General features: G+C 36.2%; 1 protein-coding gene across 2 annotated transcripts; it reads left to right on the top strand.

Annotated features, from left to right (window-relative positions):
* Positions 1–1,083: 1,083 nt before the first annotated feature.
* On the top strand, positions 1,084–16,485 carry RB195_004983 (uncharacterized protein; the record flags this gene model as incomplete). Of its 2 annotated transcripts, XM_064177237.1 has the most annotated exons (14): positions 1,084–1,322; positions 5,985–6,104; positions 6,516–6,598; positions 6,703–6,764; positions 6,844–7,002; positions 7,340–7,441; positions 9,886–9,943; positions 11,605–11,727; positions 14,275–14,353; positions 14,619–14,757; positions 14,824–14,938; positions 15,942–16,110; positions 16,185–16,269; positions 16,348–16,485. In XM_064177237.1, the coding sequence occupies 14 exons, from the start codon at positions 1,084–1,086 to the stop codon at positions 16,483–16,485; spliced, it is 1,671 nt and encodes a 556-aa protein (XP_064034361.1). The 2 variants fall into 2 exon arrangements, with proteins under 2 accessions (XP_064034361.1, XP_064034362.1); XM_064177236.1 differs by lacking the exon at positions 11,605–11,727 and having other exon boundaries at positions 1,141–1,322.
* Positions 16,486–16,590: the final 105 nt, after the last annotated feature.

Below are 16,590 nucleotides of genomic sequence, written 5' to 3'. Positions count from 1 at the left end.
GGTTGTTTATCGTGCAGGGCACAAGAAACTAACAGCTATGGGTATTTTGATAATAATATTTATTATTTTATTATTATATTATATTTTGATCGCAATATTTTGATCTCAACGGTCCAATCTTGGGCGTTCAGTTTGGTAGCCCCTTTCCCCTGAGGCGCAAGGATACGCCTGTTGAATGCAAATGAACTATGTGTGATCCATAACTGGGTCATGCGTTTGTTTAGATTGTTATGAGGTCTGATAGAATTTAAGACTGATTAGCTATGATTACCTTCAGGGACAAGTTCTCGGTGTTCATAGCTTTTAACTTTAGAGACAAGTTCTCGCTATGAACAACGAGAACTTGTCCCTAAAGTTGAGAGTTTTTTTTTCAGCAGCATGTAGCCCAGCTTTTGCAGAGTATTCTCCTCATTATTAAATGTTCAGAGATTCAGAATATTAATGATTTCTCGTTTTCCCCGTAGGGAATCTCTGAATTGGTGAAAATGAAAGCGGTAATGAAATAGAAAGAAGGTGAAGAAATCTTTTTTGTATTGCTAAGAAAATTCTTTCATTCATTCCAAAATACTTTATTTTTAGAGAGGTACTTCATTTCTTTTTTTCTCAAAAAACTATTATGTTCCATTAATATTTTGGGATATTATCAGGAAGGCAGTAGGTGATTTCAGGGATCGATTATGAGATCGGGGAGGAAAAACAATAATAGATTTTAACAGATGAAAAAGAAGGAAATAATTGTATATAGTCAGCTGGTATGCTCTTTTCTTTGGTAATTTCCTTTGGTAGTTTTATTCAATGGAGGGTATGTTACTACGTTTGCCCGCAACTCTGTTGACTGCTCCTCTTGAAAATTTCCATGATATCGAGATGATTTTTTACCCACAACCGTCATATTTCTGCTGCTATGCAAATTCTGATGCGTTTTCGCCGTCGAGGGATGCAGCTGAAGTAGGCGTGGCTGCGATTAGCATGTTATAACGATCCTCCACAGCCGACACACCACCACCACCACCATCGTCGTCGTCGTCGTCGTCCTCATCTCCGAGGAGATTCGAGTGTGGAGACTAAGCTGAGCGATGGAAGATGTCATCGTATCCGACAGTTCTTCGCATCGTAACAGCTGACATCCTCCTAACGGCGATGGTCATCGCTGTACCGTATTGCCCATGCGTACTGTTCAACACCACCGGAAAGTTCTACTCGCCAAATTATCCCGGGAATCTTGAGAATATCGAATGTCTTTTCTATCATTTTCGTGCACCACCGGGCTCACTCGTACAAATCACGTTCAGCACTTTTTCGCTGCCCGTGCGAAACCCTGAGTGAGTGGATTTTTCTTGTAGTTTTCGTGGAGAATAAAGCCAATGTTTGGAGTTTTTGGGGAAAATCTTACAGATAAACAGGTGCCATGTGATCCCATAGTCTGTAGAGCGTTTCTGCACACGAAAGGGGAATTGTCCCTAATTATATCTTATTCTATTCTTTCCTTGCTCGATGTATGCATGTAAAGACTCTGTTTTTCGTTTTTTTTTTTCTTTCGTATTTCATCCATTCCATTTATGGAAGAAAAGGAGACTAAAATCATTAGTGAATCCAATAACTGCAATTTTTCTCGAGGAAGAAATTAATGAATATTTCAGTAGTGCTTTCAAATTTGCTTCCCTCATGCTGCAGGGAAATTAGTATGTATTCCTGCTGCTTTTGTGCTGGATCAGTGCCAAGTTTCTACTCCAAAAACTCACACATATTTTCCTTTTTTTATGTTAACAACAGTTTTTAATTTTTCACTGTAACTACCTTCCAATGTTATCGAGAATTGCCGTTGTACTGAGGAAATCCCGTCGAACGTGCTGCCAAAATGACCACCATGGATTTTTAGCTGCTCTTGAGATCCTGATTAATCTGTTCTTGAGTAGAATAATTCCATAGGTGGCAAGAGTAGTGATAAAGGGAAACGGGAATGGGCTATAAAGTTTTTTTTTTTTTTTGAAAAATCCCTAATTACTAGGTGTACTTTACAAGAACAGTTACATAAGGCTATCTAAAAGTACGTGTGCTTCTTCTGAGTTCTACTATTTCGATTTATAATGATAATATTATATTATTTGAATATTTCTTATTCTTCGTGTTCTACAATTCTACAAACTTGCAGTCAGATTTTTACAATCTTTTTTTTTTCATGACTTGTCAAACCAAGCCTTTGTCTCTTTCAACAACTTCAATTCAAGCTTTTATGTAGAATTTTTTTTCTCTGAAGATTTTCCCCGTAGGTTACAAGTACTTTTTTCCATTACATATGTGATTTCTGTTGTATTTTTTGTTTGTTTCCAATCTGTTTCGATGTTCCGCTCTCTAATGCCTCAATTTTTCAACGGGGTTCCTTTATTTTCCAATCAGCCGGCTGCCTTTGCCGGCAAAGTAGCCGCCTTATCTGATTTTCGCAAAGGAAAACAGAAATATTATGCTCGGTGTATTGAGGAAAATCGTTTTAGCCTCTCGAAAAAAAAACACGTAAAAATAGCTGATTATCTAGAATCTTTGACATGAAGAGAAAATAGTGGCATGCTGTCATTTTAGTGTCGATGTCTTCGTTTTTTTCGGAATTCAATCAACGCTGACACTCAAAGGAGGTTCCACTTAGTGGAAGAGGGTGTGAGGTGGATTGAATTTAAGAGAAAATTTGAGAACAAAGACGTTTTTATTGATTTATCGATGACTGAGTGTCTTTTGAACATCATTAGCCTTGATGCTGCTAAAATTGTGCAAATCGAATCCCCTCAGGAACTGCTAGATTTGTATGCTCAGGAATTTGACTTACATATTTTAAGTTAGTAAGATTAGAAATAATAAAATAAATGAAATGAATAAATAAAATTTCCTAAAATTATAAAGTCAATACAAGAAAGACAGTAACTCAGTCGTGTTTTGATCTTCACCTTGACTCCTTTCGAAAATCGGCGATAAATACACAAGTTAGGTTAGTCACTGCGTTAAACTGCACGTCGTATGTAACTCTGGGTCCCACTAACACAATTTAAACTTGGTATATACTGCCAAGGTTTTTTTTTTCAAATTTAATTTACTATTTATGTAAGTCAAAATCAAATCCCCCCTGAATTACGCTTCTCTGTGTGGTTGCCCGAAATCCAGAACGAGGCCAAGTTGTTGTGGAATCAGAAACAAGTGGAGAGAGGGACGGGGAGGGGAACGAGGGAAGGTGGGATAATTCGTATGCACAATCATTGATTCACTAATTTCGATTCCGTTCGAAAAGTGGACATCTGATAGAAGTGTCTTTTTTGTGTATGGATAAAAAAATAAGTAGCACATAAATAGTAATTCTGAAACCATTTTAAGTCTTTTTCCGTAAAAAAGCGAACGAAAACTACGGTGGTTCTGGGAAACTCATCTTGATAATTCATCAAAAAATGGTTTTAGTGACGTTAGGACAACTATCCATGCATTACTTGCTCCGCGTTTGACTTCCAGCGTTTTTTTAAATCTTTTTTTTTTCTCTCTAGTGAGTTCCTAAGTTGAAAGTTCAAAACTATTTTTTTTAAAATAAATTGTTTATTTTGAAAATTATATATTGTATTATATTTTATTTTATTGTAATTATTTTATAAAAAAAAACTAACACAGCTGCAACATATCGCAATAATATTGCAGTGTTCATTTTGATCGATTGATCACGTTATCGAATCTGTTGTGCAAGATGTATGTTGCGTTCGAAAATGCCCTTCGTATCCCACATAATCGAAAGAGAATACTGTACCGACAATTAAGTGACCTGATTCAGTAACTATTTTATCTTGGATAGAAACATTTAAGTCTGCTGATTTATCCGCTTTCGGTAGAACCGATAATTTCACCGCTTTATCCATCACGTCATTTTTTTCTGCTTAAATTGATGGTTTCTACTAGCGTTACATTTTTTAAATATTATATACGTATTCTACGTTTACACATAATAAGCTTACGATGAGTACGACAAAGGGACAACTAGCATAAATTACTAATGGTGAACAATAAAAATGTACCTAATTGGTCTGCTGTTTTCTGCATTTTAATTTCGGACAACTGTAACAATGTCACCATTCGCATGAATTCAATTCATATAACTTCTTTTTTTTCATCAATAATCATGCTACACTTGTCCAATATAGATGTCCTTGAAGGGCTTCCGAATAAGTGCACTGAGAATCACTTGAGCGCTAGCATCTTTACGGAATGCATCCACGAATTTCCGTATCTCTCCGCTCTCCGCAAATATTACGCTATTTCCCGTTGTGACGAGTTTAATTTCCGGGAATCATATTTCTGCAAGGCGTGATCTGATTTACACCACTGAATACTCGACTAACAACAAAGTCAGCTGAAAATATGGCAAACTGAAATGTAAGCTGAACCGGAATGATAAATTTTAGTGAAAAAAATATCTATATTTATTTAAGTATAGTTAATTAATTCTAGTATAGGTATATTTAGGCATATTTAGGTAATATTTTGCTTATTTTATTATTATTATTATTATTATTATTATTATTTTACTTTCCTTTTATTTTGGTAATATCCTTGGTAGTATAAGTTCTTTTGAAATAAATTTTTGTTTTGAAAAAACTTCTGTTTTCGAATCTTGCACTATTTTACGAAAAGCACATGTCAATCTTTTCGTAGTCCGGCTGAACGGACGGACCTTTTTCTTACGGACGTCGTTCTTGGAATACAGCAATTTTTATGAAATTTCTAACATTGGAAATCTGTCGTGGATATCGCCACAAGTTTCGGATGTCAATCAAAATTAATTCCACAGAGACTTATCATTGCACGCTTTGGATAAGCAACATCGGAATTCATCCGTTGATCGGAAATCCCCCCTCACTTAGTTTCCATGTATTCTTGTCTACATTTCAGTCCCTAAACAATTAAATAATAAAAGAATGCTTAGTCTCTGAAAATTTTACTCCCTTTTGCGCAAATAATTTTAAAAAATCCACTCCTGGAATTAAATCCTCACCTCACAGAACGGTATGGAGTGGAATTTCATTTGTTGTTAGAACACATCCCTTTACCGTCACAGCCGTTTTTGAGGATGACATGGAAATTCTTGGGTGATCAATGATGGATGTACGAGGTTCTTCAGGAACCGCCACCATTCATAGTTCTTTCGTTCTTCACTAAGAAATGCAGTATCAGCAAATATGTTTTGTCGATTTTTTTGCGTTTATTTATTTGTTGCACAGTTTCCAGAATTATGTACAAACTACGTTATCCTAGGGCTATGGGACTCATTAACTCGGAAATATTAGTGGAAAAATCTATTTCTGGAATGACCATGGATTAGTAATCAATAAGCCATTAGAATACTTAGATGCTTGTAGAATTTTTTTTCCGATTTTTATGCAAATCGAAAAACATTGTGGCAGGGATGACTTTGAAATATCATGTAACATAAAAAATATTATAGTCAGAAGGGGATGACTCTTCAAATTTTTTAAAATAAATTAAATTTAATTAATTTGTATAAGGAGTTTCTTGCATAGATTTTCCTTCCAATTTATTTACTTCTAACGTCTGTTCGGGAGAAAATTTCGATCTCCTATTTTTTTTTTTTGCATTTTTGCTTCTAATAAGAAAAGTTTCAAATAATTTCACATTTTTTCCACACCAGCTGCACATTGCGAAATACGAAGATTTTTGCAAGACTTCGTACCCACGTTCTAGAGTTTTATTTCTTCTTCTGGTTTTGCATAATATTTCAAAGGGGAAATCAAATGCTATGAAAAATTCTGATCAAGAGCATCGTTGAGTCTTTTAATGTCAGAAATTATGGGTTTTTTTTTGGCGAGAAACTGGTGAAATGTCAAACGTTTCAAAATTTACTCTTGTTCAGTGATTCAAATCGGGCATTTAGGCAAAAAAAGTCCTACTGAAAAGTTCGAACGTTCGAAGTCCTACTGAAAAGTTCGGACTCTTAGTTTCAGGTGTACATCTTCCTTACGAATCTTCGACAGTTCTCCCGATGGTTTGGTCGATCCGGATGAGAGCCCAAGTTTCACTTTTTGCGGTCATGAAATTGTATCCGGCACAATGTTCTACTCAAGGTAATTCGTGCAATTGGTGCAATTGCGGAATTGCGCCATTTATTATATGCTATTAACTGTCTTTCCGTGCAATTGAACAACGCATGGGACCTCTAGCAACGTCTGCACTGTGGAAAAAAAGTTGGAATAAAGTCATTTTCATGTGAATTTGCTACTTTGTCACTTGTAGCAGACGTTTTTTTCTTTTTCACCTCTTTTTTCGAATTTTCTTCGAGTTTTGAGTTTTATGAATTTCGAATATTCATCGAAGCGTGGCGCTCATCATGAATGAATCCGCATGAAAAAATCACTGGGGATGGGACGATCAGTGAATTTTGATAAATGTTAAAAAAAAAAGATTTAACAGCTCTCGAATAAAAGATTTAAGAGCTATTGATTGATTTGCTAAATATCCGTAGCATCTATTTCCAGGGATGAACACATGTTGCTACAAATCCAACATGGCAGCGCATCTTCGAAAGGATTCATAGGAGAGTATAGGTTTTTGCCAAAAGGTATTCTTCTGGAATATTCTGTGTTTTTCTCATGAAAAAATACCGATAGAAAAATTACAATAATAAGTAAAATAGTAGTAGTAGTAAGTAAAAAAAAATTGCAGAGAACTACCTCAATGACGGTGTTGAAATAGCCGATTGTAGTTATCGAGTTGAGAAAACAAAGGTAAATGGCCGAGTTTTTCCCGGAATTCTTTTTTTTTTCTAGGTTTTTATGGTTGTTCGCTTATATTTCCGTTTCTCAGGGAGTGCTCTATTCACCTGGTTATCCATACTATTATCGATCGTATATCAATTGCACCTATATTCTTCCGCAAAGAAAAGGACATAGGATAGTACTGTCGTCGGGGGAGATTTTGCTGGGAAAAGAGGCATCAATAGATATTTTTGAAACGACTAATGGGGTGAGTTCTTTACGTAATTCTTGACTACTAATGTAGTTACTAGCACTATTACTGTTACTACAATGTTTTCTTGAAAGGGTTTCTACTTTCTTTTCTTTTGCTTTGCTGCTACTACAATATTTTTCCTTAAAAAATTTTCTTGAACATATTTCTCTTGGCTAATTGACTTCTTCAACTTTCAATTCTCCCCTTTATCCGCTCGAAAGGATCCTCACGATCACATTGCTTTTATTGATTGATTAGCTGATTAAATTTGTGTTTTTTTTCGATTTTTTAGAGTTTTTTTTTTGCAAAGTATTGTTTTATTGAGATATCTTAGTTTAATTTGTGTCTTTAGCATTCCAAATTGCTCACGATAGCGCCCAACCAGCATACACTTTACGCCTCCTCTGCTTCCTCACTTCTGTTACATTTCCAAGCAAGAAATAATCATGATAAGGTGAATTTACTGAATTTACCACTAATTCTGATGACACTGATGATAATCCTCCCCCATACAACGGCTGAAGAATGTTAAACCGATGTACTTAAAGGCATCATCCCACGAATCTGAGGTTGTGCAGATTTCAGGTGGAATATTCGTACACAGGTTTGTAGATTATGGAGAAGGGAGTGATTCCGTCCATTTCTTCCTAATTGCCGTAAAAAAACAACCCGGAAGATGCAGCGCGTGCACAAGGCTGGCGCGCTCCAATCGAACTCCTTGTAGGAAATAGCGCGCCAAAACGCCTGAAGCCGTATCTTCCGGGCCGTTTTTTACGGCAATTAGAAGAAATGAACGGAATCACCCTTCTCTCCATAATCTACGATCCCGTATACGAATACTCCACCGGAAATCCGTACCACTCCAGATTCGTGGGGTGATGCCTTCAATACGCTGGTCGCGCGCGCGGTTGCGACGCGGTCGAGGCGTCTATTGACTATGTGTACATGGACTGTATGTATGTATTAGTGTGCACTGCATTGTAGCAGAGCACGATATATGGATCAAGGAGTTTGTCCAGTGAGACGACATAAAAAAAATAATGCAATATGACGAAAAAAAAAAAGAAAATGAAGTGGTACGGTGAAGGATGTGCGGGGATTTTGTCTTTGTTTATTCAGCATTTCTAATATCTGCAATTATTTTTGCGTTATCCTGGTGAATTTAGTTGCATACCTAATGATTTGCCGGGGATGAAAGTGAATATATGTTGAAATTGAAATAAAACGTATGCACGGACCGAGATTTCCAGTAAATGTCATCGATATCGTTCAATATTTGACAAAGTTGCCATTGGTTCTGCAATTTTGCGTGGATTGCGCTGCAACTCTACTCTTACTAAATAAAGCTTAACTAGAAGCCTAAATGAAAAAGTGATGAAATGATCAAACTGATGTTTTCTTTCCGTTTTTTCTGGTTTCTTTTTTGCGTAGGTTTTTGCGTTGTCCTAGCTTGATTTCAGGAGTTATTTCAAAGTAAAGTATATCGTTGAGTAAGATGATGATACTTTTGGTCATTCCAAAAAATCTAGAAACTTAAATAAAACTGTAGGAATTCAGAGTGCTCTTACGAGAAAATGGCTTGTAAGAACAATCTAAATTCCTATAGTTTTATTTAAGAAAGTGCCAGCCGTGCATGTTCTTTCATATAGAACTGAGGAGAAATCGGAATCCTAATAAAAATGATCCTGCTTTTTCTAAAACTGAGTCTTACTGAGATTTTCCATTCACCTCACTATTCTGCACTTATTCACAATGGAACTTTTTTCGTAGTCACCTGAAGCTCTTAGTTTCTACAAGTTTCTATACGGTGGTGGGTACTACACACATATGAAATAACCTGATCAAGTTTGGTTTTAATAAGGGCAATAATTAATTAATGTTAATTAATTAATTACTGTTTACTGATTAAATGAATTTAATATTGAATTAATAAAAATAATAATAAAAAATAAAATAAAATAAAATAAATAATTTAATTTACTATTGAATTTAATTGCTGTTTTAATTTACTGTTAATTACTGTTTATTCATTTATTTGCAGAAATTTTTTGTTTCCCTCAACATGAGATGTGACATTAGAGAGTATAAGCATAAAGTAGTATGTAATGCCTTCGATATCAAAGAAAACAGTTTTTGTTTCTTTTCTTCAGAGAGAAACGTAGTAGCAATATACATACAACGTCATGTTATACTCAAAAATGCTGCAATTTATGTCCTGATCGGAAAAATAAGGATGGAGAAGTTGTAATTGATCCTTATATCAAATCAGAAAAGTTCTTTAGCTTGAAGGTAACCCAAATGAACTAGCAAGCAAAGATTTCTATGCTAATTTCTATGCTTTCATTGAGAACTAGAACTTAGTGGAAAACAGCGAATTCCCAGGAAACTTTCTCAACTTAAGGTTGTTTTAAATAAAAATGAATTAGAAAATAAAATAATGAAAATTTCTTCTTTGTTTGCCTCGAGGATTTTCTTCGACGGCCATTTTTATCAAATGCTCTTCCCATTCTAGAATTCTCCATCTGTTTTGTCTTTGCGTGTGAATTTCCCCATCATTTTGCTGAATCGAAGCCTAACTATTGGTGCTGATGCACTAAGCCATAATCCCTGACGTGCTCGTCGGCAGCGCCTCTCTAAAAGTCGTTCATCTTCGGCTAGAAATAAGATGAGGCCGAAGGTCCTCAGTTTTTCGCCGCCCGCTGGGAGGCAGCGTCGATTGTCGCCTCATCCACGATGCTTATGAGCTCCCTAAGAGGGGTTCGCCGCATTTTGCAGACGTATTTCTGAGGAAGAAAAAAACACTTTTGGAGTGTCGGAGGTTTTCAATGATGAGCGGTGGAGAAGTGGATTCAAAAGTACCTTATATAAAATAATGTGCTCTATAGCAGAATGTTCCAGGGTCGTGGCTTCGTAATTGAATTCACCTACGAGGCAGCTGTTTGGCGCAGCTCCGAGGGTGAGTGCCTCCTCCTCATCGTTCTTGCCCCCTCACTTGGTCCGCTTCACTTCCACCTCAGCATTGATTAGTGAAGTTCACTAAAATGGGATTTTTATTGTTATTTATTGTTCTAGTTGATATCATACTGAAAGGTGAGCGAATTTTCATCCATTAACGTCAATTATTGGTACTTTTGTATGATAGATTTCCTGAACATTTTCGTGGATTCGTGGACTGAGATAACATTTTCGTGGATTTTTTCTTTTTTTAATCAAAGGTGTCGATACTTAAAAAAGCTATACATAATTAGGGGTATAGGAACCGGGGTGGGGATTGATGAATGGTCTAAATTCACGAGTAACCTAACAGCAAAGCAATGAAAATCCGTGTTGAGCGAAGAGCGGGGAAGCAGGGAATGAACATCAAATGTGAATTTTTGAGAAATCTCTCCAAGCAATGCCATGATAATACGGTAGTCTGATCGATACCAGCCTGCCATGGGATAATTTTCCAAACAACTATGTATTTATATTTTCGTTGTCTGGAAAAAGTGGATTCGAGCAATAGCGAGCAAATAATTTATGTATATTGTTATTATTTTTTTTACAATGTTTTCATTATTTACTCATTTGCTACTGTTATTAATTGTTGTTATAGACTGCTATAGATTAATTACATATACATATTTATGTGTGATAATCATATTATTTTATCGCTATAGTTACCTTTCTTTATTATATCTCCAGCGTCTGTATATAGGGACAATTTCTGGAGGTTCTGCGTTCCGGATTAGCTATTTCTTTGGGTTAGAGGCATTAATAATTAAATAGTGTCACTAGATCCCAGGTGGTGTTGAAGTTAGATTAATTATTTATGATATTCCTCTTTTCTATGCGAAACTGAATACGCTGAGGTTTTTTTTTCTAATTTTCAAATTTCTACCGCAGAAAGTATTCATTTTGCTGGATTAGGTGTGTACAAATATACTGGGGCAGTTTATGATGAACTTACTGATTTATTTTAACATCACTCTATTATCCATTGTTCAAAACATGTAGTTTTTTTTTGCCATGTTCTGCGCTATGAATCGGTGCTATGTTATATATGTTCATATTTCCTCAGGAAGAAAGAGGATTTTTAAGCGGATTTTTTTTTTGAAGATTCTTCACGACGTCTTTTCTAGAGAATGGAAGAGTGCTCCAAAAGAGAAATCTTGCTTTGCCATTGAAGAAGCCAAAAATATTGTAACTCGCTGCGTGAAAATGTCATTTTTCAAAGGTGTCCGCTAGTTTTTACCATCCTCTCATTTCTTGAAAGCGATTAACCAGCAGTTTTGCTGGTGGAAATGAAGATGAGAATAGATTAGAAGTGTTGGACGCAGCACTAAAAACACCTATCTACTAGGAGATAAATTCTGCAATAGCGCATCCTTGAAAAATAATAATGGTCCTTTAAAAAGGTGGGGTTAGTTGTCTGCTGTGACAATGTGACAATAAAACACCTGCTTTTGAACTGTGTGGATAATAATTCTATTTCGAGAAGGGGCTATTTTTATCACTACTTTTTCCATAGTGTAATTTTTATGCAATATGATCAAAATGTATTTATAGCACCTATGACCAGGTTCATCTTTATTACAACCTGTTTTAGTGCCCTTACGCGATTTAAAATTTCTTCAGAAGTGGCTGGCGAATGTTCAGTGACAATCTCATCAGAGAGTGAAAAAATAGGCACATTTACGTCGTCGAAACTACATTTGAAAGGCTCAAATTTGCCAAACAAATGCAGAATTGTTTTCCAAGGTATGTTTTTGGATTTGTTCTTGGTTGCTGTATTCAAACTTTTTTTTTCTAATACACTTGATGAAGTTTTATTCATTTTCAGTGACGGTTTCTTCTGTTGGTTTTTTTCTTCCTGTGTTATATTTTATTTTTTCTAAATGTTATGGTGTAACGCAGTTGTTAATTGATTATTGGGAGTTTTACCTTTGCTTGGTATCTTTTTTTTCCTAGAAACAGAAAAAATTGTTTTCTGCTTTAGAATTTTGCATATACGAATTCATTTTGATTGAATTATTGATTTTGCGAAATGTGCAAAATAATTTCGATTATTCGAATCACCGACATTTGTCGAGTCTTGAGGGTTTTTGAAGTTTTTTCTGTTTCATGCTTGCTATTTGGTGCATTTCGAGGGGATTTGTTTAGTACTAGTGGATGTCGATTCTTGTGGATGTGATCCTCACTTTAGTTCCGTGGTTTTCTAGAAGAAAACCTTCTCCTTACGTATACATGTTGGCCGCTGCGCTTATTTTCACGCTTGTAAAAGAACCGCTCACGTTAACGATTAAAGATACATAGTCATTTGGATTTAATTAATTTGTTGAAAATGATGGGTTTTTTTTAATGGATATCTCTCAAGCCTTTCTTTTTTTCGCAAGCCAAGATATTTCTCAAGCCCACCTCCATAGTGCCTCATCCTACAAGATCAATAAAAAAATTTCCGAACTAGCTTGTAATATGTGCCTGTATCCGCACGTAACTTAATTTTTTTGTTTTATAGCAAAGAAAAATATAAGAGGACGGGTCACTCACTATTGTATTCTTTGCCGTCCAATTGCATGTAGTTCCACATCGTTGATCTTCCGATAAAACTCATCCAAGGAAAACGTGAGTACAGGAGATTACACGGCAAAATAGAAGACCAACTAACCGCGTTGTTAAGCTACACAAGAAATAACAGGATTTTCTAAAAGAAACGAAACGTTAGGACTCATTCGTTAATATGTTCTCGTGAACGTCCTTCCGTCATGTCGGTATTGGACAGCAATTCAAGAGAGGTTCTGACAATTAAAATAGAATTATACGAGCAACGATCCTTAAAGGCACCACCCGACGAGTCTGGAGTGGTACTGATTTCCGGTGGAGTATTCTTAAAGGCATCACTCCACGAATCTGAGGTGGATTTCAGGTGAAGTATTCGTATACGGAATGGGAGACTATGGAAAAGGAGGGGGGTGATTCCGTCCATTTCTTCCTAATTGCCGTAAAAAACGGCCCGGAAGATACGGCTTCGAGCGTTCCGGCGCGCTATTTTCTACAACGAGTTCGATTGGAGCGCGCCTGCCTTGTGCACGCGCCGCATCTTCCGGGCCGTTTTTTACGCGAATTTGGAAGAGATGGACGGAATCACACCCCTCTATCCCGTATACGAATACTCCACCTGAAATCCGTACCACCTCAGATTCGTGAGGTGATGCATTTAAGCATCGCATCTTTGAGGCTATTTAGTGGTAGTTACAATCTATACTTTTGAAACAGTCATACAAGGTAGTTTCAGCAAATATTTTGAAAAATAATAATTTGAGCAGAAGTAGTGTGACGATGGAGACAAAAATCTATGTAAAAAGATCGTTCAGGCACTCCTCGCAGTCATTAAGCCTCTATTAACTAAATTTGAAAGTTATCAAAACAAAGGAATCTATTAATTCTTTTTTATGCAACGAAATCTGTAAGAGCAATTTTTCTTTGACTTTTTTTTTGAATCTTGCCAATTTTTCCCACCTACACGACTGCAGATTTAAAAAATTCGAAGAAATATTTGAATGAGGAAGTTCTTCAGCAGTGGCTAGCTTTCAAATTTTGAAGCCATAGTAGTAGTGAATCGTTCAGGGTCTTCGTATTTCTCATCTGTTTCTGGTTTCTCAGCTCTAGTATATGTTGACCTTTTTCTTATAAATTCTTCTTTTATAAAATTCTTGTGAAGTATTTTTAATATGATAATATCATTTTATTTCTTTTTTCCTATATAAAAATCGGCATTCATAGCAGCTCCTACATGATTTTTGGAAACAGTGTTCAAATTAATCATTCAATTAATTAAGGTTTCTTCTCAAAGTTTCTGTAATCCTAAATTTCAAATGGAAGAACTTCGTTATTAGTAATTTATGTAAATTTTGAAAATACTTTTTCCAAAGCGTTCGAAATCCAGTGCGATTTTATGTAATTTTGAAGTAACATTTTTGAAGTTGTGAGAACTGGTCCTCAGCACTGTATTTTTGTTGCAACAAGGAATGTTTCTCTTGTTTATACCCTTAGTCAAGTTCGGTAATAATTCTGCCTTTCTAATTTCGAATTCTGCTGGGGGAACGGAACGACTATGCATAGTTATAATTCAGAATCGCATGATGAAAGTCATGTTTAGGACACGCCCTAAAAATGCCTAAATTATTTTTATTTCAGAATTCTCGCTCTATTATTTATTGCAAATAATTGAAAATGTTATTTTGTTTATTTCTTTCCATATATTTTTACAGAGATAGTTTTGAAACGCATTACTCAACCCTTTTTCAGGATATCCAAACGAGCGAGTTTCTGTGAAATTCACACATTTCAATCTATACGTGCCAGAAAATAAAAATTTGACAAAAAGGTGGGAAGTTCTATGTTTTTGTCCTGAAACTTGTCCTAAAAACTATTTTTTTGTCTCCATTTAAACTGTGATCAGAAGTTACTGCTAAACAGTGCTGAAACTTTTAACGGTATAATTTCCCCTTTTTTTCGCCTCAGCGATAAATCCATCATTCTAATGAGAAATTTTTGTGGGTAGCTGCTTTTCTCTGGACAAATGTCACGATAATTTCAAGCAGTTCACTCAAAACTGGACGCTGCTTGTGAGCTGATATGTCCTTTTTCAGATGCGCAGATGTTGATCACCTTACTGCCGACGTTCGCGTTGGAGCACGTTTGTCACGAATCGATGAATGGTGTGGTGATCGAACCCCACCTCAACTAATGAGCAGCACAAACCTACTGCAGCTAGAATACACCACTAAGGTTTTGGCTACATCTTCTGCGTACCAATATTGATCGATCTAATAATTTTCGATGGTGCAATTACAGTCATCACGAGCATTACGCGAAAGTTCAAAGGAAGACGTGGGATTCCGTCTGGAGTACAAGTTCCATACCGACTGGGATATGCAACATATGAGGGCAAGAGGTGACCGCAACAAGGGTACGCTATTTCTGGTAACGTTAGAGCGTTACTCTATTTTCACTAGTTAAATATTCATTTTAGCACATTTCTGCTGATTTACACACCTTAGGTATTTTGACATAATTTTAGTGATATTCTAATCAATAATTTTCTGTGGGAAGCCAACCAGTTAGGTTTAGTTGTTATCTGGTACCCAAAATCTTCATATTCCCAACTTTTCCTGTGATGGCTGATTTTTTTCTAGTGCTCGGATTTCGTTTTAGACACAAATCGTTTTCATTTGGTTTTAGTTGGTAAGTAATGGCCATTGAAGAGGAACAAACCAAACATCATCATTGGAGAAAATTGTTCCTTATCTTTGTTAGAATATTTTTTCGTCCAAAATTTTTTTTAACCGAAAATGTGTCTTCCTTCAAAATTTTGCAGTTAAACAGGATAAAGGATAAAGTCACTGGCGTATCAATCCGCTCGGGATGCGCCAACGCGTTTTTACTGGAGTTCGCAATTGTTGAGGAATTTGGAAGGTGTTGGCCTATACAATGACTTGCGGGGGCCAGCCGATAATCAAGTCAATGTTTTTATCCTCCCAGATAAGTCCGGTACCAATTTATCGACCCCGGAGGGATGAAAGACTAGGTTTGCACTAGGGTGGTTTCGAACCCTCGACCGTGTGGCTACAACGGACCTCTAACCGACTGCGCCACACCCGCCCAATTTTGCAGTCAGATTTTTATATTGTTATTATTAATTATTTTATGTTTTAGTTTTTAATTTTACTTTAGTTTTTTTATATGTTTTATAGCATTTTGTTGTGAGATCCTCGCAAAAATTACTTCACCGCCAGTAATTTATTATTTTGTTACGATCTCACCAACTTTACCTTTTTTTTGGTTTAGCACTCACTGTGACAAAAATTCGAAGAGAGGTTACACTCCAGATGGAATTCTGCTGAGATTCCTTGTTGTCGTACTTAACAAAAAACGAAAACTCGTCCCAGCCACAGCGAACTGTGCTATTTCAGGCTGCCGTTTCACATTCAACTCGTCCGTGCAAAGTAGCGGAAAGTTATGGAGCGTGAACTATCCTGGGTTATACCCAAGATCATTGTACTGCGAGTATATTTTCCATGGAAGTGAAGATCAAATAGTGCATATTCACTTTGAGTATTTCGATGTGGAGGGATTCAATCAGTAGGTGCCAGCAGTGCTATACTCAATCTCGTTTAATCACTGATCAGTTGTTTAATCGATTGATTTTTGTTCAGATGCGATGAGAGCACGCAAAGCGATTTTGTGCTGTTCAGCAACTATCAAACACACGATCGAACGAATCGCAGGTTTTGCGGAAAGGTGGGTGGAGATTTTTTGTGATTTCTTTTTGTAGTGACTGAGTTACTTTCGAAATTAATCGTTGACGGTTTTTTAAAGGTGGCGCCAAAAGGTCCGATACTCTCAGAGTCAAATTATTTCCGGATGATATTCTCAACGAATGACATTTTTGATGCCACTGGATTCTATGCTCATTATCAGTTCATCACTCAACGTGAGTTTCATGCTACTTCTTGACGACATTTATAGCATGATATTGGGAAAACCCTCGTGTTTTATTTTTCTTAAAATTGTTTGGGTGAAGAAAAGTAATGGAATTTTCGAAGTTTTCACTTGTATCTT

Source organism: Necator americanus, chromosome I (assembly GCF_031761385.1).
Source record: "Necator americanus strain Aroian chromosome I, whole genome shotgun sequence".
Lineage (NCBI taxonomy): Eukaryota > Metazoa > Nematoda > Chromadorea > Rhabditida > Ancylostomatidae > Necator > Necator americanus.
The sequence above is the reverse complement of the archived record's forward strand: the minus strand, read 5'-3'. Positions and strand labels throughout refer to the sequence as shown.